The following is a 23,252-nucleotide window of genomic DNA, read 5'->3' as shown; positions in this document are numbered from 1 at the left end:
GCTGTGCCATACAACGTCGTTGTGTTGATAATAATAATTATTATTATTGGGGCCCACTATGTAAGGACTTCTGCGTTAAGATCTCCCAATGGTTTCATTGTTTACCTGCCTCTCTTTCCTCCTTAGTACGGGTCCAGGGCCCTCGACAAGGTCCTTCTCACCATCCTCAACCAGGTGGAAAACAAAGTCCCGGTGCCCAAAAGCTACGAGAAAGGAGACGTCGCCTTCTTTCAAGGTAAAGAGACTCCGGTGCGAAGGAATTGGTGGTCAAAGGCGCATGACAAAATCTAAGCTAATTCGGGGTGTGTGTGGAAAAAAATTGGAAATGTCTCTCATAAATGTAATGTGCGTTTTCCCCATGGAGTAAACAACAAAACCAGTGAACCAAATCACACCAAATTTGGCCACAAAACAAGTCATCCAAAAGATTTCAATAAAAAAAACCTCGAAATCTATATATATAAAAGAGTGATGGCATCAGGGCAGCGGACAAAACAACAAAAGTACAGGCCCCCCAACCTCGAAATTTGACAACACAACCCATCACCCACGCCTCAGGGTTGATACAACAAAAAGAAAAGAAAAATAAAGTCCTAATTAGAGGGAGAGCAATAATTGTTTTTATCCAATTGCTGCCAGTTTGAAGGCTAAGCTCCACCCACTTGGTCTCCTAGCAACCTACTCAGCCCAGGGACAGGCAGAGTTAGGCCTCACTTAGGCCTCTTCCACAGATTATCAGATTTTAACTGGATTATATGGCAGTGTAGACTCAAGGCCCTTCCAAACAGCTATATAACCCATTTAGAATCTTATATTATCTGCTTTGAACTGGATTATCTTGACTCCACACTGCCATATCATCACTTCAGTGTGCATACTAAACATAAAGACAACCATACAACAGACATTCAATACTACCTCAACAATTTCTCACCAACACCACCACACAACGCCACAGCAACACGTGGCCGGGCACAGCTAGTCTATATATATAAAAATGTAGTGAGTGTTTTTCCCATGGAGTAAACAACAAAACCAGTGAACCAAATCACACCAAATTTGGCCACAAAACAAGTCATCCAAAATATTTCAGTAAAAAAACCCTCGAAATCTATATATATAAAAATGTAGTGTTTTTCCCATGGAGTAAACAACAAAACCAGTGAACCAAATCACACCAAATTTGGCCACAAAAGACATAGTCATCCCATCTATGTCTTTCAATCAAAAAATCTAGAAATCTATCTATACAGTAGAGCAGGGGTCCCCAAACTAAGGCCCGGGGGCCGGATGCGGCCCTCCGAGGTCTGTTACCTGGCCCCCACCCTCAGTTTTATAATATAATATATTGTATATATATATATAATATTGATAATAATATTATAATGTAATACAGTATAACACTAATAATACCATATAATAATATTAATTATATATTCTTCATTACATAAAATATTACTAATAATATTACAGTATAGTGGTATAATTCAATATAGTAATATATAATGCTAATATTGTGCTATGCTAATAATATAATATATTGTATGTACATATAATTTGTAAGCCACTCTGAGTCCCCTTTGGGGTGAGAAGGGTGTGATACAAATGTAGTAAATAAATGCAGTAAATAAATAATAAATAAATTTTAGACTTAGGCTCACCCAAAGTCTGAAATGACTTGAAGGCACACAACAACAACAACAACAACAACAACAACAACAACAACAACCACCCTAATTAATTTGACTATCTCATTGGCCAGAAGCAGGACCACACTTCCCATTGAAATCCTGATAAATGTATGTTAAAATTGTTTTTATTTTTAAATATTGTATTGTTCTTTCATTGTCCTTATTGTTGTTGTTGTTTTTGCACTACAAATAAGACATATGCAGTGTGCATCGGAATTTGTTTGTATTTTTTTCAAATGATAATCCGGCCCTTCAACAGTCTGAAGGATTGTGGACCGGCCCTCGGCTTAAAAAGTTTGAGGACCCCTGCAGTAGAGTCTCACTTATCCAACACTCGCTTATCCAACATTCTGGATTATCCAACGCATTTTTGTAGTCAATGTTTTCAATCTATCGTGATATTTTGGTGCTAAATTCGTAAATACAGTAATTACAACATAACCTTACTGCATATTGAACTACTTTTTCTATCAAATTTGTTGTATTACATGATGTTTTGGTGCTTAATTTGTAAAATCATAACCTAATTTGGTGTTTAATAGGCTTTTCCTTAATCCCTCCTTATTATCCAACATATTCGCTTATCCAACGTTCTGCCGGCCCGTTTACGTTGGATAAGTGAGACTCTACTGTATATATAAAAGAGTGATGGCATCATGGCGACCCACAAAACAACAAAACTACAAGCCCCCCAACCTCGAAATTTGACAACACAACCCATCATCCACGCCTCTAGGTTGATACAACAAAAAGAAAAGAAAAATAAAGTCCTAATTAGAGGGAGAGAAATAATTGTTTTTATCCAATTGCTGCCACTTAGAAGGCTAAGCTCCGCCCACTTGGTCTCCTAGCAACCCACTCAGCCCAGTGTTAATAAAATAATAAAAAATAAAATAAATACAAATAATACAATAAAATATAATTAAAAACACTAAAAAAATTAATACAATAAAATACTATAACAAAATAACTAAAAATAATACAACAAAATAATAAAAGATGATAAATAAAAAAGATAATAAATAAAAAGATAACTTACAATAAAATTAATTTTAAAAATACAAATAACGTCAAATAAAAATTCCACAACACCTTTTAACCAATACCACCACCACTTTGCCACAGCAACGCGTGGCCGGGCACAGCTAGTATATATATAAATGTAGTGTGTGTTTTTCCCATGGAGTAAACAACAAAACCAGTGAACCAAATCACACCAAATTTGGCCACAAAAAACAGTCATCCAGTCTATGTCTTTCAATCAAAAAATCTAGAAAAATAAAGTCTATAAATTTAGTGTAAACACAAGGTTGCCCAGTTACTATAGACTCAATAGTAATACAGGATAGAATAATGATTAACAAAATGACTATATATATATATATATATATATATATATATTTAAAGTCCAAATTACAGAGGACGAGGAAGAGCCGTTCTACCCCTGGCTGCCAGTCAGAAGGGTAGGCCCCGCCCCCTTTAGGCCCCACCCTCTTCATGTCATAGCAACCCAACTCAGCCACAATGGTGCCTGGGAGACCAAATAAAGTTGAAATTAGAGGAAGAGGAGGAACTCTTTTTTCCACTCAGCCATTTAATGGCGCCCAGGGCCTCTTCATTCAGGCCTGATCCACACTGCCTATAACATACAGATGATCTGATTTGAACTTTTATTATACCACCGTAATTTTTATACATTATATTTATAATCTTATATTATTTGCATTGAACTGGATTATATGAGGCCCCATATAAAATTATATGGCAGTGTAGACTCAAGGCCCTTCCACACAGTTATACAACCCAGAATCCACAGTATCTTGAGTCTACACTGCCGTATAATTTTATACGGGGCCTCCTATAATCCAGTTCAAAGCAAATAATATAAGATTATCAATATAATGTATGGAAATTACGGTGGTATAATAAAACGGAACAATATAATCTCTAAAATCAGGACAGTAACTAAAGAGCAACTGTCAAGGACAGAACGCCACAAGATTCAAAGTAACAGAGTTTATTAGATTACAGAACTCAAAAATGCCCGTAAAACACAAGGGCCAGGCAGTTTTTGCCTTTAGGAGCAAAAAGGGGCAAAAGTAAATGTTCAAAAGATAAACCGGATTAAACCGGAGTTTAATCCGGGTAAAAACAAACTGCTTGCTTCAGCCTGGGTATAAACGAAACGAAAGCCAAGGAGCAAAAGATACAAAGAATGCAACTAATTGGCAGCAGATTCCTCTCTGCTGCCAACACTGTGCTTAGAGTAACTTGCGTCGCTCCCCCACACACACAGCAGACAGGATCTCCAACACGAGTAAATCAGCCAAGGATTGTAGCAGTTGAGTAGACCAGTTCCGTTCCGTAGATCAAAGCCAGAAGCAGACGTTTGTAGTTTTTCCAAGTCCAAGAAGGGGGGAAGACAAGCCGTGGTCAGTTCAGTCCGAGTTCTCAAAGCAGGAGATGGCGTCCGTCAAGAAGACGACGGAAGGTCAAGCTAATAAGAGTAAGCACAGGTTTGCACAAACAAATGCCCACACAATCCCTCCCGCCGTCTGACCCTGGATTCCAATCAACTTACGTCACAGCACAGGAAAGCACACAAGTCTTCAGGGAAGCGTCCCACACACACACGGATCCCAAGCGTTTGCCCAGATTACCTTGCCCAACGCAATTTGCAATTGCTCTCAAGCCCCATTTTATGCCAGTTACAAATCTTCATCACTGTCAGCTGTCCTCCTTAACCCGGGCGTTTCCTCATCACTTTCCTCGTCAGAGCTGGAACACCTCTGACTACGCCCAACAGCATCTCCAGCTGTGGATCCCGTCCCATCCCTCCAGCTAAACCATGGGTCTAATCCTGAAGGTCCCCATTCATCTTCTGTCCCATCATGGCCAGTGGCACCCACTTCCTCCCTTACCCGAGTCCAATCCATCTCATCCTCCTCTGAGCTAACCAGCCCCTCCTCCATTCTCTCCGTAAACCCTTCGAAAGACTCCTCGTCAGATGGTGCTGCAAATATGTCTCGCAGTCTTTTTCTCTCTCGCTCCTCGAGAGTATCTGACTCTCGAGGAGTCTTACGCCCACGTCTGTCAGTAACAGAGCCATGAGGCTCAATCATAACACTATCCCCTCTCACAAAGGCCTCCTCCCCCGATGGCGGAGAAGTGGCAGTGATACCCTCCGCTATAGCACCACGACGACTAGAGGTATCAAGTTTCAACAGCGAACGATGAAAGACTGGATGGACCTTTAAACTAGACGGTAAACGCAAACGAAACGCAACAGAAGAAATCTTTTTAACGATAGGAAAGGGACCCAAATACCGAGGCGCAAACTTTCCCCCAGCCTGTTTAATATGTTTGGAAGATAACCACACCAAATCCCCTTCTTCCAACTCCTCCCCTGCCTGCCTGTGGCGGTCAGCCTGAGTCTTCTGCGTTGCCTTAGCTTCCAACAGTAAACGACGGGCAACATCATGCAATGCAGCCATTTCCGAAGAGCGGTATACAGGGTCCGAAGAGACCACATTGGTCGACGGCGCCACACCTCCCCGTGGGTGAAAACCATAAGTTAGCTCAAATGGCGTATGCTGACTAGACGTGTGCACCGCATTGTTGTAAGCAAATTCCGCCACCGGTAACCACTTTACCCAAGCCGTGGGTTGATCTAAACAAAAACAACGCAGATACTGCTCTAAGAGCCCATTAACCCGTTCCGACTGTCCATCCGTTTGCGGATGGAAAGCTGAAGACACGTTTAACTTAGTCCCCAAACACTCATGGAAGTGTTTCCAAAAGCGTGACACAAATTGCGGAGCCCTATCTGAAATAATCACCTCGGGTGCTCCGTGCAAACGATAGATGTGCTTTGTAAATAGTAAGGCCAACGTAGGGGCCGCCGGAATGGTTGAACAAGGAATAAAATGAGCCAGTTTACTAAATAAATCCACCACCACCCAAATACAAGTATAACCCCCAGACTTAGGCAAATCTGAAATAAAATCCATGGAAATGATTTGCCATGGCCTCTCCGGAACAGGTAAAGACGATAACAACCCTCTAGGGCGCCCAACAGGCGTCTTACTCTGCTGACAAACGGCGCAGCTGTCACAAAAGCGCAGAATGTCTTGCCGCATCTTTGGCCACCAGTAGCTCCTGGTGATAAGCTGTACGGTCTTGAACCTGCCAAAGTGCCCAGCCATGGGTTCGTCATGGTGGGCTCTAATCACCTCCAACCTGAGGGTCCCTACTGGTACGTAAACCTGCCCCCTACGCACCAATACCCCGTCTTGATCCTGGAGATGCGGCAGTATGGTACGGTTACCTGCAGAGAGCAGCATCAGTTGCTCCTGAGTCCACACATCATCCTTCTGAGCCTCAAGGATCTGGTCATGTAACCCAAGCTCATTATCTACAACACACAGAGAGGCAGTAGGCAAGATGGTCTGACATACTACCTGCTCATTGGTCTTAAATTCCGGCTTGCGGGATAAAGCATCGGCCCGCAAGTTTGCCTTCCCCTCCACGAACTGCACCTTGAAGTTAAACCTGGAGAAAAACAAAGCCCAGCGGATTTGACGCTGGTTTAACTTCTTTGCTGTTTGCAAGTGCTCTAAGTTCTTGTGATCAGATCTGACCACGATCTGGTGCCGTGCCCCTTCAAGCCAGTGCCGCCACACCTCAAACGCCACCTTAATCGCCAACAACTCCTTCTCCCATATGGTATAGTTCTGCTCGAAGGGTGTTAGTTGCCGCGAGTAAAATCCACAGGGACGCAAGGTCCCTGAGGAATCCTTCTGAGACAATACAGCCCCCAACGCGTAGCTAGAAGCGTCCGCTTCTACCACGAACGGTCTGTCAACATCAGGATGGGTTAGTATGTTGTCCGATTGAAAACTAGACTTTAGTTGTAGAAACGCCTCGTGAGCTTCCCGCCCCCACACAAATGGCTGTTTCTTGCGCAGAAGCTGCGTCAAAGGTACCGTGAGCTTTGCAAAATTCGGAATAAACTCCCGGTAGTAATTAGCGAAACCCAAGAACCTTTGTACATCCTTCTTAGTCTTCAGCTCCTGCCATGAGTTGACGGCGTCAACCTTATGTGGGTCCATTTTAAGTTCCCTACCTGACACTACATGACCTAGGAACTCCACTTCAGGCACATGAAAGACGCACTTGGAAGCCTTAGCGAAAAGCCCATTAGCCCGCAGTCGGTGCAGAACCTGCTTGACATGTTGACGATGTTCTTTCTCGTCCTTAGAAAAAATCAAGATATCATCCAAATAAATCACTAAAAATTGGTCAATTAGGTCCCTGAACACATCGTTCATGAACCTCTGGAATACCGCAGGAGCATTACAAAGCCCAAAAGGCATGACTCGGAACTCGTGGCATCCGAAACACGTGTTAAATGCCGTCTTCCATTCATCCCCTTCCCGTATACGGATTAAGTTATAGGCCCCCCGCAGGTCAAGCTTGGTAAAGACCTTAGCCCCTTGCACCCTTGATAACAGTTCCGAGATTAAAGGCAGCGGGTACCTATCCCGAATGGTGTATTTGTTTAGGATCCGATAATCGCAGACCAACCTAAGTTCCCCAGTCTTTTTGGCTACAAAGAATACCGGTGCCGCAGTTGGAGAACTAGATGGGCGAATAAACCCCTTGGCTAAATTTTCATCTAGAAACTCCCGCAAAGCTTGCCTTTCCGGTACAGTCAAGGCATACAGCCTCCCTGCTGGCAGTTTCGCACCTTCTGCCAACTTGATGGCGCAATCATATGGCCTGTGCGGTGGTAATTTGTCCGCTTCTCTTTTACAAAATACATCAGAGAACTCCCCATACTCAGCAGGCACTCCCTCCATATCAGAATGAGTAACATTTAGAGTGCAACAATCCTGCCTCTTTAAGATCACTTTACGTGTTGCCCAATCTACATGTGGGTTTACTACAGCTAGCCAATCCATCCCCAGGATCACATCATATCTAGGCAAGCTCGTAATATCCCACACAAACGTTCCCGTTACTCCCTGCACCTCCCACGTTACTGCTGAGGTTTCATGGTTAACCACCCCAGTCTCCAGCAGTCTCCCATCTGCTCCTTCCACCCACACGTCGCATGCCTTGCGCACTCTAGGAATGCCATGCTTCTTAGCAAACTCAATATCTACATAGGAGACCGTAGCCCCTGAGTCCAGCAGTGCCAAAGTAGAAACAAGTTCCCTTCCCCCAACAGATAATGTAATGGGTACGAAAACATGCTTCCTCCCCTCAGTTGACTGCTTGAGGAGCCCTAGTGCGTTGGACTCACGTCGCACTAGGGCTGGCCTTTTCCCGAAAGCTGGGAAGGTTTCACATTACAATTTTTGGCAAAATGCCCAGCATTCCCACAGTACAAACACAAGCCCAGCTGCCTCCTACGGCTCTTTTCCTCTGTAGACAGCTTTTTAAAGACCCCAAGCTCCATGGGCTCTTCCCCCATCACCACAGGTGCCCTGGTTACATGCATGGGTGGCGCACACATTGCTTTTGAGTGTTTACGAGCCTCGAACCTTGCGTCTAAACGCAGCACCTTAGCTACTAAGGCGTCCCAGCTTTCAGCCGGCTCCAAGCGTGCTAATTCATCCTGGAGCATATCACTTAACCCGGCAGTAAATAAAAGCATGAATGCATTTTCCCCCCAATCCAGCTGGTGGCGATACAGGTTAAACTTATTTAAGTAATCCAAAACAGTCCCCTTTCCCTGTTTCAACCGATACAGAGCCCACCCAGCGTTCTCCGTGCGGAGAGGATCCCCAAAAGTATCAGTTAACAACTTTTTGAAATTATTCAAATTGTCCTTGACTGGGTCATTTCCCAAAATTAAATTAGTGGCCCATTGTCCTGCGGGACCGGTCAACAAACTCAAAATAAAGGCCACCTTGCTAGTGTCTGTAGGAAAAGCATGAGCACTGAGCTGAGAAAAATAAAGCTCCACTTGTGCCAAAAAGGTTGGCAACTTGCACCTGGTTCCGTCAAAGCGTTCAGGAGTCAAAACATGTCCTTTCACAGCCTGAGCTGTTTGGATAACGGTAAAAGCCGTTTGCAATTGGTCTACTTTGGCCCTTAACTCATCCATCGTCTTCCTGACGGGTTTATTGCTGCAATAAACTTTTTATGGGCGTTGGGCAATCTGTCAAGGACAGAACGCCACAAGATTCAAAGTAACAGAGTTTATTAGATTACAGAACTCAAAAATGCCCGTAAAACACAAGGGCCAGGCAGTTTTTGCCTTTAGGAGCAAAAAGGGGCAAAAGTAAATGTTCAAAAGATAAACCGGATTAAACCGGAGTTTAATCCGGGTAAAAACAAACTGCTTGCTTCAGCCTGGGTATAAACGAAACGAAAGCCAAGGAGCAAAAGATACAAAGAATGCAACTAATTGGCAGCAGATTCCTCTCTGCTGCCAACACTGTGCTTAGAGTAACTTGCGTCGCTCCCCCACACACACAGCAGACAGGATCTCCAACACGAGTAAATCAGCCAAGGATTGTAGCAGTTGAGTAGACCAGTTCCGTTCCGTAGATCAAAGCCAGAAGCAGACGTTTGTAGTTTTTCCAAGTCCAAGAAGGGGGGAAGACAAGCCGTGGTCAGTTCAGTCCGAGTTCTCAAAGCAGGAGATGGCGTCCGTCAAGAAGACGACGGAAGGTCAAGCTAATAAGAGTAAGCACAGGTTTGCACAAACAAATGCCCACACAATCCCTCCCGCCGTCTGACCCTGGATTCCAATCAACTTACGTCACAGCACAGGAAAGCACACAAGTCTTCAGGGAAGCGTCCCACACACACACGGATCCCAAGCGTTTGCCCAGATTACCTTGCCCAACGCAATTTGCAATTGCTCTCAAGCCCCATTTTATGCCAGTTACAAATCTTCATCACTGTCAGCTGTCCTCCTTAACCCGGGCGTTTCCTCATCACTTTCCTCGTCAGAGCTGGAACACCTCTGACTACGCCCAACAGCATCTCCAGCTGTGGATCCCGTCCCATCCCTCCAGCTAAACCATGGGTCTAATCCTGAAGGTCCCCATTCATCTTCTGTCCCATCATGGCCAGTGGCACCCACTTCCTCCCTTACCCGAGTCCAATCCATCTCATCCTCCTCTGAGCTAACCAGCCCCTCCTCCATTCTCTCCGTAAACCCTTCGAAAGACTCCTCGTCAGATGGTGCTGCAAATATGTCTCGCAGTCTTTTTCTCTCTCGCTCCTCGAGAGTATCTGACTCTCGAGGAGTCTTACGCCCACGTCTGTCAGTAACAGAGCCATGAGGCTCAATCATAACAGCAACACTCTGAAAACAGGGGAATTGCAGACAGGAAACAACCAGGGCCAGCTAACACCTCCCAACCAAGGATTGCTAAAATCAGGACAGTAAATAAAGAGCAACACTCTGAAAACTGGGGAATTGCAGACAGGAAACCATCAGGGCCAGCTAACACCTCCCAACCAAGGATTGCTAAAATCAGGACAGTAAATAAAGAGCAACACTCTGAAAACAGGGGAATTGCAGACAGGAAACAACCAGGGCCAGCTAACACCTCCCAACCAAGGATTGCTAAAATCAGGACAGTAAATAAAGAGCAACACTCTGAAAACTGGGGAATTGCAGACAGGAAACCATCAGGGCCAGCTAACACCTCCCAACCAAGGATTGCTAAAATCAGGACAGTAAATAAAGAGCAACACTCTGAAAACTGGGGAATTGCAGACAGGAAACCATCAGGGCCAGCTAACACCTCCCAACCAAGGATTGCTAAAATCAGGACAGTAAATAAAGAGCAACACTCTGAAAACAGGGGAATTCCAGACAGGAAACTATCAGGGCCAGCTAACACCTCCCAACCAAGGATTGCTAAAATCAGGACAGTAAATAAAGAGCAACACTCTGAAAACAGGGGAATTCCAGACAGGAAACTATCAGGGCCAGCTAACACCTCCCAACCAAGGATTGCTAAAATCAGGACAGTAAATAAAGAGCAACACTCTGAAAACTGGGGAATTGCAGACAGGAAACCATCAGGGCCAGCTAACACCTCCCAACCAAGGATTGCTAAAATCAGGACAGTAAATAAAGAGCAACACTCTGTAAACAGGGGAATTGCAGACAGGAAACAACCAGGGCCAGCTAACACCTCCCAACCAAGGATTGCTAAAATCAGGACAGTAAATAAAGAGCAACACTCTGAAAACAGGGGAATTGCAGACAGGAAACAACCAGGGCTAGCTAACACCTCCCAACCAAGGATTGCTAAAATCAGGACAGTAAATAAAGAGCAACACTCTGAAAACAGGGGAATTCCAGACAGGAAACTATCAGGGCCAGCTAACACCTCCCAACCAAGGATTGCTACAATCAGGACAGTAAATAAAGAGCAACACTCTGAAAACAGGGGAATTCCAGACAGGAAACAACCAGGGCCAGCTAACACCTCCCAACCAAGGATTGCTAAAATCAGGACAGTAAATAAAGAGCAACACTCTGAAAACTGGGAAATTGCAGACAGGAAACAACCAGGGCCAGCTAACACCTCCCAACCAAGGATTGCTAAAATCAGGACAGTAAATAAAGAGCAACACTCTGAAAATTGGGAAATTGCAGACAGGAAACCATCAGGGCCAGCTAACACCTCCCAACCAAGGATTGCTAAAATCAGGACAGTAAATAAAGAGCAACACTCTGAAAACTGGGAAATTGCAGACAGGAAACAACCAGGGCCAGCTAACACCTCCCAACCAAGGATTGCTAAAATCAGGACAGTAAATAAAGAGCAACACTCTGAAAACTGGGAAATTGCAGACAGGAAACAACCAGGGCCAGCTAACACCTCCCAACCAAGGATTGCTAAAATCAGGACAGTAAATAAAGAGCAACACTCTGAAAACAGGGGAATTGCAGACAGGAAACTATCAGGGCCAGCTAACACCTCCCAACCAAGGATTGCTACAATCAGGACAGTAAATAAAGAGCAACACTCTGAAAACAGGGGAATTCCAGACAGGAAACAACCAGGGCCAGCTAACACCTCCCAACCAAGGATTGCTAAAATCAGGACAGTAAATAAAGAGCAACACTCTGAAAACTGGGAAATTGCAGACAGGAAACCATCAGGGCCAGCTAACACCTCCCAACCAAGGATTGCTAAAATCAGGACAGTAAATAAAGAGCAACACTCTGAAAACTGGGAAATTGCAGACAGGAAACAACCAGGGCCAGCTAACACCTCCCAACCAAGGATTGCTAAAATCAGGACAGTAAATAAAGAGCAACACTCTGAAAACTGGGAAATTGCAGACAGGAAACAACCAGGGCCAGCTAACACCTCCCAACCAAGGATTGCTAAAATCAGGACAGTAAATAAAGAGCAACACTCTGTAAACAGGGGAATTGCAGACAGGAAACAACCAGGGCCAGCTAACACCTCCCAACCAAGGATTGCTAAAATCAGGACAGTAAATAAAGAGCAACACTCTGAAAACAAGGGAATTCCAGACAGGAAACAACCAGGGCCAGCTAACACCTCCCAACCAAGGATTGCTAAAATCAGGACAGTAAATAAAGAGCAACACTCTGAAAATTGGGAAATTGCAGACAGGAAACCATCAGGGCCAGCTAACACCTCCCAACCAAGGATTGCTAAAATCAGGACAGTAAATAAAGAGCAACACTCTGTAAACAGGGGAATTGCAGACAGGAAACCATCAGGGCCAGCTAACACCTCCCAGGCAGGAAGCAGCCAGGCTTTGAAATGGAAAGGCCATTACATTCCTAAAAAACGAGTCTGTCTTGTTTCTCCCGTCTCTCAATTCCTGCCGTTTCCAGAGATGAAGCAGTGTCTCCTTTCGGTCGGGATCTGCTGCAGAGAGATGCGGTACGGATTGGTGTCCGTGGAGAAAGGTAGGCTTCGCTCCTCTTTATTTTTATTTTTCTAGAAAAGAAACAAAGGATTGGGCTGCTGGACGTTTTTATGGGGTCGTAAATTAGTTAAATTAGCCTCCCCACATAAAGCGGTACCTAAATTTCAAAGGATGAAGTGATGCTGATCATAGTATTTCCTCCTTGTTCTTTGCTCGCCGGCATTTTTATGGCATCGTCAATTAAATTGAATTAACCTCCCTAATTGCTCATCTTGTGCTAATTCTTTCTCTCCAAAATAACGCTTTTCTGGGTTATTATTATTTTTTTATCTCCTCAGATTGCTCCATCGCCAAATTCCTGAACCGCATCCTGGGCTTGGAAGTCCAGAAGCAAAACCTCCTCTTCCAGTATTTCAGCGATACTTTCGACTACTTGATTGACAGGGACAAAAAGGACGGGAAGTACGACATGGGGATTCTGGGTAAGAGGGCAGCCATTTTGTTTGTTTACTTACACCAGGCCTGGGCAAACTTGGGCCCTCTGGGAGTTTTGGACATTATTATTATTATTTTATTGTATGACACAGCAAACAAGATAGATATGCTGGATTTCGTTATTATTATTATTATTATTATTATTATTATTATTATTATTAATTTATTATTATTATTATTATTATTATTATTCTCACCCCTAAGGGGACTCATGGCACCTTACAAGTTATATGTACATAAAATAAATTACATTATTAGCATAGCACAATGTAAGCATTATATATTGTAATATACCACTATATTGCAATATTATTAGCAATATTACATCTCTATATATAAAAGAGTGATGGCATCACGGCGACCCACAAAACAACAAAACTACAGGCCCCCCAACCTCGAAATTTGATGACACAACCCATCATCCACGGCTCTAGGTTGATACAACAAAAATAAAAGAAAAATAAAATCCTAATTAGAGAGAGAGGAATAATTGCTTTTATCCAATTGCTGCCAGTTAGAAGGCTAAGCTCCTCCATCTTGGTCTCCTAGCAACCCAATAAAAAATAATAAAAAACACTAAAAAATAATTAAAAACACTAAAAAACTAATACAATAAAATACTATAATAACAGAAAATAACTAAAAATAATACAAGAAAATAATAAAATATAATAAATAAAAAGATAACTTACAATAAAATTCATAAAAAAAATACAAATAACGTCAAATAAAAATTACACAACAATTTTTAACCAATACCACCACCACTTTGCCACAGCAAAGCGTGGCCGGGCACAGCTAGTGTAATATATAATATACAATTATAATAGTGTATTATTATTATTTATTATCAGTATTATATGTATATGCAATATGTTATATTGCTAGCATAGCACACTATAAGCATTATATATTAGGAGTTTGATTTTACCTTTCTCAGGTGTGTCAGGTTTGTGAGAGTAAGCGTTAGTACTATAGCACAATATTAGCATTATATATTACTATATTGTACTATACCACTATACTGCAATATTATTAGTCCTATTACATGTAATATATAATTAATACTATTATCTTGCATTGTAGTTAGTATTATATTGTAATTACATCATAAAATCGTATTACATTATAATATTATCAGTATTAGAGAGACATAGCACACTGTAAGCATTATATATTAGGAGTTTGATTTTACCTTTCTCAGGTGTGTCAGGTTTGTGAGAGTAGGCGTTTGTACTATAGCACAATATAAGCATGATATATTACCATATTATACTATACCACTATATGGCAATATTATTAGCAATATTACATGTAATATATAATATACAATTATAATCGTGTATAATTATTATTATTTATTACATTATAATATTATCAGTATTATATGTATATACAATATGTTATATTGTTAGTATAGCACGCTATAAGCATTATATATTAGGAGTTTGATTTTACCTTTCTCAGGTGTGTCAGGTTTGTGAGAGTAGGCGTTTGTACTATAGCACAATATAAGCATGATATATTACCATATTATACTATACCACTATATGGCAATATTATTAATAATATTACATGTAATATATAATATACAATTATAATCGTGTATAATTATTATTATTTATTACATTATAATATTATCAGTATTATATGTATATACAATATGTTATATTGTTAGTATAGCACGCTATAAGCATTATATATTAGGAGTTTGATTTTACCTTTCTCAGGTGTGTCAGGTTTGTGAGAGTAGGCGTTTGTACTATAGCACAATATAAGCATTATATATTACCATATTATACTATACCACTATATGGCAATATTATTAGCAATATTACATGTAATATATAATATACAATTATAATCGTGTATTATTATTATTATTTATTACATTATAATATTATCAGTATTATATGTATATACAATATGTTATATTGTTAGTATAGCACACTATAAGCATTATATATTAGGAGTTTGATTTTACCTTTCTCAGGTGTGTCAGGTTTGTGAGAGTAGGCGTTTGTACTATAGCACAATATAAGCATGATATATTACCATATTATACTATACCACTATATGGCAATATTATTAGCAATATTACATGTAATATATAATATACAATTATAATCGTGTATAATTATTATTATTTATTACATTATAATATTATCAGTATTATATGTATATACAATATGTTATATTGTTAGTATAGCACGCTATAAGCATTATATATTAGGAGTTTGATTTTACCTTTCTCAGGTGTGTCAGGTTTGTGAGAGTAGGTGTTTGTACTATAGCACAATATAAGCATGATATATTACCATATTATACTATACCACTATATGGCAATATTATTAGCAATATTACATGTAATATATAATATACAATTATAATCGTGTATAATTATTATTATTTATTACATTATAATATTATCAGTATTATATGTATATACAATATGTTATATTGTTAGTATAGCACGCTATAAGCATTATATATTAGGAGTTTGATTTTACCTTTCTCAGGTGTGTCAGGTTTGTGAGAGTAAGCGTTAGTACTATAGCACAATATTAGCATTATATATTACTATATTGTACTATACCACTATACTGCAATATTATTAGTCCTATTACATGTAATATATAATTAATACTATTATCTTGCATTGTAGTTAGTATTATATTGTAATTACATCATAAAATCGTATTACATTATAATATTATCAGTATTAGAGAGACATAGCACACTGTAAGCATTATATATTAGGAGTTTGATTTTACCTTTCTCAGGTGTGTCAGGTTTGTGAGAGTAGGCGTTTGTACTATAGCACAATATAAGCATGATATATTACCATATTATACTATACCACTATATGGCAATATTATTAGCAATATTACATGTAATATATAATATACAATTATAATCGTGTATAATTATTATTATTTATTACATTATAATATTATCAGTATTATATGTATATACAATATGTTATATTGTTAGTATAGCACGCTATAAGCATTATATATTAGGAGTTTGATTTTACCTTTCTCAGGTGTGTCAGGTTTGTGAGAGTAAGCGTTAGTACTATAGCACAATATTAGCATTATATATTACTATATTGTACTATACCACTATACTGCAATATTATTAGTCCTATTACATGTAATATATAATTAATACTATTATCTTGCATTGTAGTTAGTATTATATTGTAATTACATCATAAAATCGTATTACATTATAATATTATCAGTATTAGAGAGACATAGCACACTGTAAGCATTATATATTAGGAGTTTGATTTTACCTTTCTCAGGTGTGTCAGGTTTGTGAGAGTAGGCGTTTGTACTATAGCACAATATAAGCATGATATATTACCATATTATACTATACCACTATATGGCAATATTATTAGCAATATTACATGTAATATATAATATACAATTATAATCGTGTATAATTATTATTATTTATTACATTATAATATTATCAGTATTATATGTATATACAATATGTTATATTGTTAGTATAGCACGCTATAAGCATTATATATTAGGAGTTTGATTTTACCTTTCTCAGGTGTGTCAGGTTTGTGAGAGTAGGCGTTTGTACTATAGCACAATATAAGCATGATATATTACCATATTATACTATACCACTATATGGCAATATTATTAATAATATTACATGTAATATATAATATACAATTATAATCGTGTATAATTATTATTATTTATTACATTATAATATTATCAGTATTATATGTATATACAATATGTTATATTGTTAGTATAGCACGCTATAAGCATTATATATTAGGAGTTTGATTTTACCTTTCTCAGGTGTGTCAGGTTTGTGAGAGTAGGCGTTTGTACTATAGCACAATATAAGCATGATATATTACCATATTATACTATACCACTATATGGCAATATTATTAATAATATTACATGTAATATATAATATACAATTATAATCGTGTATAATTATTATTATTTATTACATTATAATATTATCAGTATTATATGTATATACAATATGTTATATTGTTAGTATAGCACGCTATAAGCATTATATATTAGGAGTTTGATTTTACCTTTCTCAGGTGTGTCAGGTTTGTGAGAGTAGGCGTTTGTACTATAGCATAATATAAGCATTATATATTACTATATTGTACTATACCACTATATTGCAATATTATTAATAATATTACATGTAATATATAATATACAATTATAATAATGTATTATTATTATATTTTATTACATTATAATATTATCAACTTCAACTCCCACCGTTCCTAACAGCCTACCAGGGCTATAGAATAATTGGAAAAGACCCCAAATGCCCTCCATTGTGTCAGGCAGTAAAGGCACAATTCAAACCCTCCCGACAGATGGCCATCCAGACTCTACAAACAGTTACGCTCCTCCGGGCCCCCAGACACGTTATTTTCTTCCTCCCGTCGTCCCCGCTCACCTTGCTTGTCTCCCGCCTTCTCCAGATCTTGCTCCCGGCGTCGACGAGATCTACGAAGAGAGCAAAGAGGTGTTTCTGACTCCGGGACACCCTCAAGACGGACAGGTGGTCTTTTACAAGGTAAGGTGGCCCGTCAAGGAGCTGCATCCTTGACATGGGTTGTCGAAGGCTTTCATGGCCAGAATTACGGGGTTGCTGAGAGTTTTTTAAGCTGTGTGGTCATATTCCGGCAGCACTCTCTCCTGACGTTTGGCCCACATCTATGGCATGCATCCTCTGTGGAATGATGTCCAGGGTGGGAGAAGCCAAGACACTTCTCTGATTTCACCAAACAAGGACTGGGAGTCAGTATGAAGGAAGGAGAGCAATATCCAGCTCTGTATTTATCAAAAGAGACATACATTATTATTACATTATTATTATTATTATTATTGTTATTATTATTATTATTATTATTATTATTACACAGTAGGCGTGTGTGATCCATGAAAAAAATGGTTCAATGCTCACTTCAAAATATGGGGTGCTGGCTCTTCGTTTCTAAAGTCATTTCCGAATTTTGAAGCAAAAAAAAATTCAAAACTTTCCGAAACTTCCGAAACTTCGCATGTACTTCGTTAACGGTGGGTGCGCATGCGCATAAAGGAAAACATCGTCAATGGGGAAAATTAAGGGGCCTCTCTCTCCCTCATTTTTTGAGCTATCGTAATGAAATTTGCTAAAGTGGTAGAACACGTTTACCACTGTTAGCTCACCAAATTTCAGATCGTTTCCCTTACCCCCTGATTTTTGGCGAATTTTCATAGCTTAGATAATAAACCATTTTTTAATAATTGAAGAAATCTGTTCCTGGTTTGAAAGTCTTATTTCCTGTTTCATTGGGTTGTCTTTACTTTGAAAGTCATTGTTCTACTTCGGAAACTTTGTTTTTTGTGGCTGAAACTTTGTTAAATTGGTGGACAATGTCCCATTGGAAGGTTAGTTCCGAAGCGCCAAACTGTCTCGGAAACCCCTTCGGATCTATTTCGAATAACGAATTTATTACGATAAACGACTTATTCCGAAGATTTGCCCATCCCTACTACGCAGGCGAAAGGTGTTTCTGGGCGTCACGTGGCACGCCATGACCTCCCTGCACGTCTCTGTGGTTGTTTTTGCAGATCAGCGTGGACAGAGGCATGAAGTGGGAAGAAGCCTACGAGAAGTCGCTCCAACTGACCGGCCTCCATGACGGCTTCTACCTCTCCCATAAGGTAAGCCACGCCCTCCTTAAATAATAATAATAATAATAATAATAATAATAATAATAATAATATAATACTTTATTTATATTCTGAGTCCTGAATGGACTGACCAGCATGTCCTTATGGGTGACTTTTATTACCTCCCCACTTAAAGCGGTACCTATTTATATACTCGCATTTCCACTTTCTACCTGCTAGGTGAGCAGGACATCTTTTTATTACTTCCCTGCTTAAAGCGGTACCTATTTATCTACTCACATTTCTGCTTTCAACCTGCTAGGTGGGCAGGACATGTCCTTTTATTACTTTTTTGCTTAAAGCAGTACCTATTTATCTACTCGCATTTCTGCTGTCAGCCTGGTAGGTGGCCAGGGTGTCCTTTTATTACTTCTTTGCTTACAGCGGCACCTATTTATCTACTCACATTTCCACTTTCAACCTGCTAGGTGGGCAGGGCATGTCCTTTTATTACTTCTCCACTTAAAGCAGTACCTATTTATCTACTCAACCTGCTAGGTGGGCAGGGCATATCCTTTTATTATTTTCCCGCTTAAAGCAGTACCTATTTATCTACTCAACTAGCTAGGTGGGCAGGGCATGTCCTTTTATTACTTCTCCACTTAAAGCAGTAACTATTTATCTACTCAACCTGCTAGGTGGGCAGGGCATGTCCTTTTATTACTTTCCCACTTAAAGCAGTACCTATTTATCTACTCAACTAGCTAGGTGGGCAGGGCATGTGCTTTTATTACTTTCCCGCTTAAAGCAGTACCTATTTATCTACTCAACTAGCTAGGTGGGCAGGGCATGTCTGTTTATTACTTCTCCACTTAAAGCAGTACCTATTTATCTACTCAACCTGCTAGGTGAGCAAGGCATGTCCTTTTATTACTTTCCTGCTTACAGTGGTACCTATTTATCTCCTCAACCTGCTAGGTGGGCAGGGCATGTGCTTTAATTACTTTCCCGCTTAAGCAGTACCTATTTATCTACTCGCCTTTCTGCTTTACCCTGCAGGTCCGGGGCAACACGTACACCTGCCTCCTGGCCGAGCAGAACCGCGGAAAGAATTTCACCCTCTACAAGCCCAACATCAGGAAGCACAGCCATCCGGAGAGCCTGGAAAGCCTTCTCAGGAAATACCAAAAGGTACAGAAAGGGCTCACCTCACTCCCCGTAAGTCCTCAGGAGGCAGAAAGCGGAGGGGACATGGCCCTTGACCACCGTCCTTCTGTCTTTCAGGTGTCGCCGGAAGATGCCAAAGAACACTGGGAGAGCAGCTACGCCTTTTCCCTGCAGTTCTGCAACCATGCCGTGTGGTAAGTCGAATATTTTTTAAATTATTATTATTATTGGCAAATTACAATTTCAGCTCTGTTAACCAAATATATTTTTGTAGCGGCCTTGGCAGTTCAAAGACATGGTCCTTCAGTTTAACAACTGAGTAACCTGTGTGCCATTACATGGATGCTTGAATATCACGTTTTCAAACAGTCGACTTCTAACAAGGCCATGCTCTTCTTGACTAGTGGCCTGTCTTTGCCCTTGGCGGTTCAAAGACATGGTCTTTCAGCCTAACAACTGAGTAACCTGTGTGCCATTACATCTTGCGAATCCCGTTTCTTTCTCCTCCAAAGGACCGGGCACTGCAAGACGGTGCAAGACGGGAAGGAGTGCCTGCAGGGCGCCCGCCTGCTCCATTACTACATGCTGTGCGGGGCGCTGCTCCGGGTCTGGAGCAAGATCGCCAGCGTCATCGCCGACATCACCAACACCAACTACCTGCAGATCGTCCGCCTCAAGACCAAAGAGAAGAAGAAGCAAGTCGGTGAGTGTTTTGTGTTGTGTTGCCAAGTTTTATATTTCTGGGGCGTTTAGTTGTGTTGTTATAGTCACGATGCACTGTTGTGAGTTTTGTGGGTCCGGATTGTGGTTTTGTGGTGTGGTTGTGTTGTTACAATCGGGAGGGAATGCTTTTGTGTTGTGTTGCCAAGTTTCGTATTTCTGGGGCGTTTAGTTGTGTTGTTATAGTCATGATGCGTTGTTGTGAGTTTTGTGGGTCCGGATTGTGGTTTTGTGTTGTGGTTATGTTCTTACAACTGGGAGGCAAGGCTTTTGCGTTGTGTTGTCAATTTTTGTATTTGTGGGGCGTTTAGTTGTGTTATAGTCACGATGCGTTGTTGTGAGTTTTGTGGGTCCGGATTGTGGTTTTGTGGTGTAGTTGTGTTGTTACAACCGGGAGAAAAAGCTTTTGTGTTGTGTTGTCAAGTTTTGTATTTCTGGGGTGTTTAGTTGTGTGCCAAGTTTCGTATTTCTGGGGCGTTTAGTTGTGTTGTTATAGTCACGATGCATTGTTGTGAGTTTTGTGGGTCCGGATTGTGGTTTTGTGGTGTGGTTGTGTTGTTACAACCGGGAGTCAAGGCTTTTGCATTGTGTTGTCAAGTTTTATATTTCTGGGGCATTTAGTTGTGTGCCAAGTTTCATATTTCTGGGGCGTTTAGTTGTGTTGTTATAGTCACGATGCGTTGTTGTGAGTTTTATTGTTCCGGATTGTGGTTTTGTGGTGTGGTTGTGTTGTTACAACCTGGAGGGAAGGCTTTTGCGTTGTGTTGCCAAGTTTCGTATTTCTGGGGCGTTTAGTTGTGTTGTTATAGTCACGATGCGTTGTTGTGAGTTTTGTAGATCCTGTATGGTTTTGTGGTGTGGTTGTGTTGTTACAACTGGGAGGCAAGGCTTTTGCATTGTGTTGCCAAGTTTTGTATTTCTGAGGCGTTTAGCTGTGTTGTTATTGCATGATGCGTTGTTGTGAGTTTTGTGGGTCTGGATTGTGGTTTTGTGGTGTGGTTGTGTTGTTGTAACCTGGAGGCAAGCCTTTTGTATTGTGTTGCCAAATTTCGTATTTCTGGGATGTTTAGTTTTGTTGTTATAGTCACTGCGCAAACAACTTTATCATTTTATATATATAGATATAGATTGTATGTACATACAGCTGCTCTGAGTCCCTTCGGGGTGAGAAGGGTGGGATATAAATGTAGTAAATAAATGCAGTAAATAAAGAATTAATTTTAGACTTAGGCTCGGCCAAAGTCTGAAATGACTTGAAGCCACACAACAACAACAACCCTAATTAACTTGACTATCTCATTGGCCAGAAGCAGGCCCACACTTCCCATTGAAATCCTGATAGATGTATGTTGGTTACGATTGTTTTCATTTTAAAATATTGTATTGTTCTTTCATTGTTGTTGTTGCTGTTTTGCACTACAAATAAGACATGTGCAGTGTGCATAGGAATTTGTTCGTATTTTTTTTTCCAAATGATAATTCGGCCCCTCAACAGTCTGAAGGATTGTGGACCGGCCCTCTGCTTAAAAAGTTTGAGGACCCCTGTTATAGGCAGTGTGGAAGAGGCCTGATTGAAATGGCCCTGGGCGCCATTAAATGGCTGAGTGGTTTGCTAGGAGACAAAGTGGGCCTTCTAACTGGCAGCAATGGGGGGGGGGGGGGAACAATTATTCCTCTCCCTCTAATTAGGACTTTAATTTTCCTGATTTTTTGGATGTCTAAACACAGCGGGGATGACCATGTCTTTTGTGGCCAAGTTTCGTGGGTTTTGGGTGTGTAGTTTCACTGTTTACTTTAAGGCAGAAATGGTTGGAACATATATATATATATATACACACACACACACACACACACACACATACATACTAGCTTGGAGACCCGGCGATGCCTGGGTCATTTGAGAAAGGCCTTGTTTGCCTGTGTTCCAAGTGTAGCCTATATCCAATGTCAGCTGGGTTCAGTGGGTGCGGGTGAGCTCCAACTCCCATATGCAAGTCCCATCGTCCAGTGTCCACCCCCCTCCAAACAGAGCCAGTATGTAGAGTAGGTCATGGGGGCTCCATGTAGCATGTTTGGTCTTGATCAGTCATTTGTGTGGGTCGCGGTGCTCTCAGGAAGTGAGTGAAGGTATTGGAAGTCCCATCGTCCATGGTCCATCGTCCTCCAAACTGCACCTGGGTGTAGAGTGAGTCATGGGTGTTGTTTGTTTGAAGTTTGGTCTTGATGAGACATTGATGGGGTGACAGTGGTCTCGGGAAGTGAATGAATATACTACAAGTCCCATCATCCAAGGTCCAAGCTCTTTCAAATCTCACCAAGATGTAGAGTGGGCCATGGTGGCTCTATGTGCCAAGTTTGGTCTTGATCAGTCATTGGTGGGGGTCACAGTAGTCCCAGGAAGTGAGTGAAGATAGTGCAAGTCCCCTCATCCACAGTCCCTCTTCCCCCAAACTGCACCAGGATGTAAAGTGGGCTACCCTGCACCTGCGTGTCAAGTTTGATCCAGTTTTGTCATTCATGGGCATCACAGTGGTTTGTGGGAGGTGAATTGGATGAATGTACTGCAAATCCCATCATCCTTGGTCCGCCCTCCGTCAAACTGCTGCAGCATGTG

At 40.8% G+C, this 23,252-nt stretch overlaps 1 protein-coding gene across 3 annotated transcripts in view; it reads left to right on the top strand.

The window, feature by feature from the left end:
• The window catches only part of sbno2 (strawberry notch homolog 2), a 131,104-nt gene that overhangs the window by 92,423 nt on the left and 15,429 nt on the right, over positions 1 to 23,252 (top strand). For all 3 annotated transcript variants that reach the window (XM_062960308.1, XM_062960307.1, XM_062960309.1), the window contains 8 exons: positions 127 to 235; positions 12,547 to 12,621; positions 12,920 to 13,063; positions 17,575 to 17,669; positions 18,710 to 18,802; positions 19,811 to 19,942; positions 20,036 to 20,112; positions 20,431 to 20,621. In XM_062960308.1, coding sequence (XP_062816378.1) covers positions 127 to 235; positions 12,547 to 12,621; positions 12,920 to 13,063; positions 17,575 to 17,669; positions 18,710 to 18,802; positions 19,811 to 19,942; positions 20,036 to 20,112; positions 20,431 to 20,621 — 916 coding nt within the window. The remainder of the gene's footprint in view (positions 1 to 126; positions 236 to 12,546; positions 12,622 to 12,919; positions 13,064 to 17,574; positions 17,670 to 18,709; positions 18,803 to 19,810; positions 19,943 to 20,035; positions 20,113 to 20,430; positions 20,622 to 23,252) is intronic.

Source organism: Anolis carolinensis, unplaced genomic scaffold, assembly GCF_035594765.1.
Source record: "Anolis carolinensis isolate JA03-04 unplaced genomic scaffold, rAnoCar3.1.pri scaffold_7, whole genome shotgun sequence".
Lineage (NCBI taxonomy): Eukaryota > Metazoa > Chordata > Lepidosauria > Squamata > Dactyloidae > Anolis > Anolis carolinensis.
Note: the sequence above shows the minus strand (reverse complement) of the source record. Positions and strands in the feature narration are given on the sequence as shown.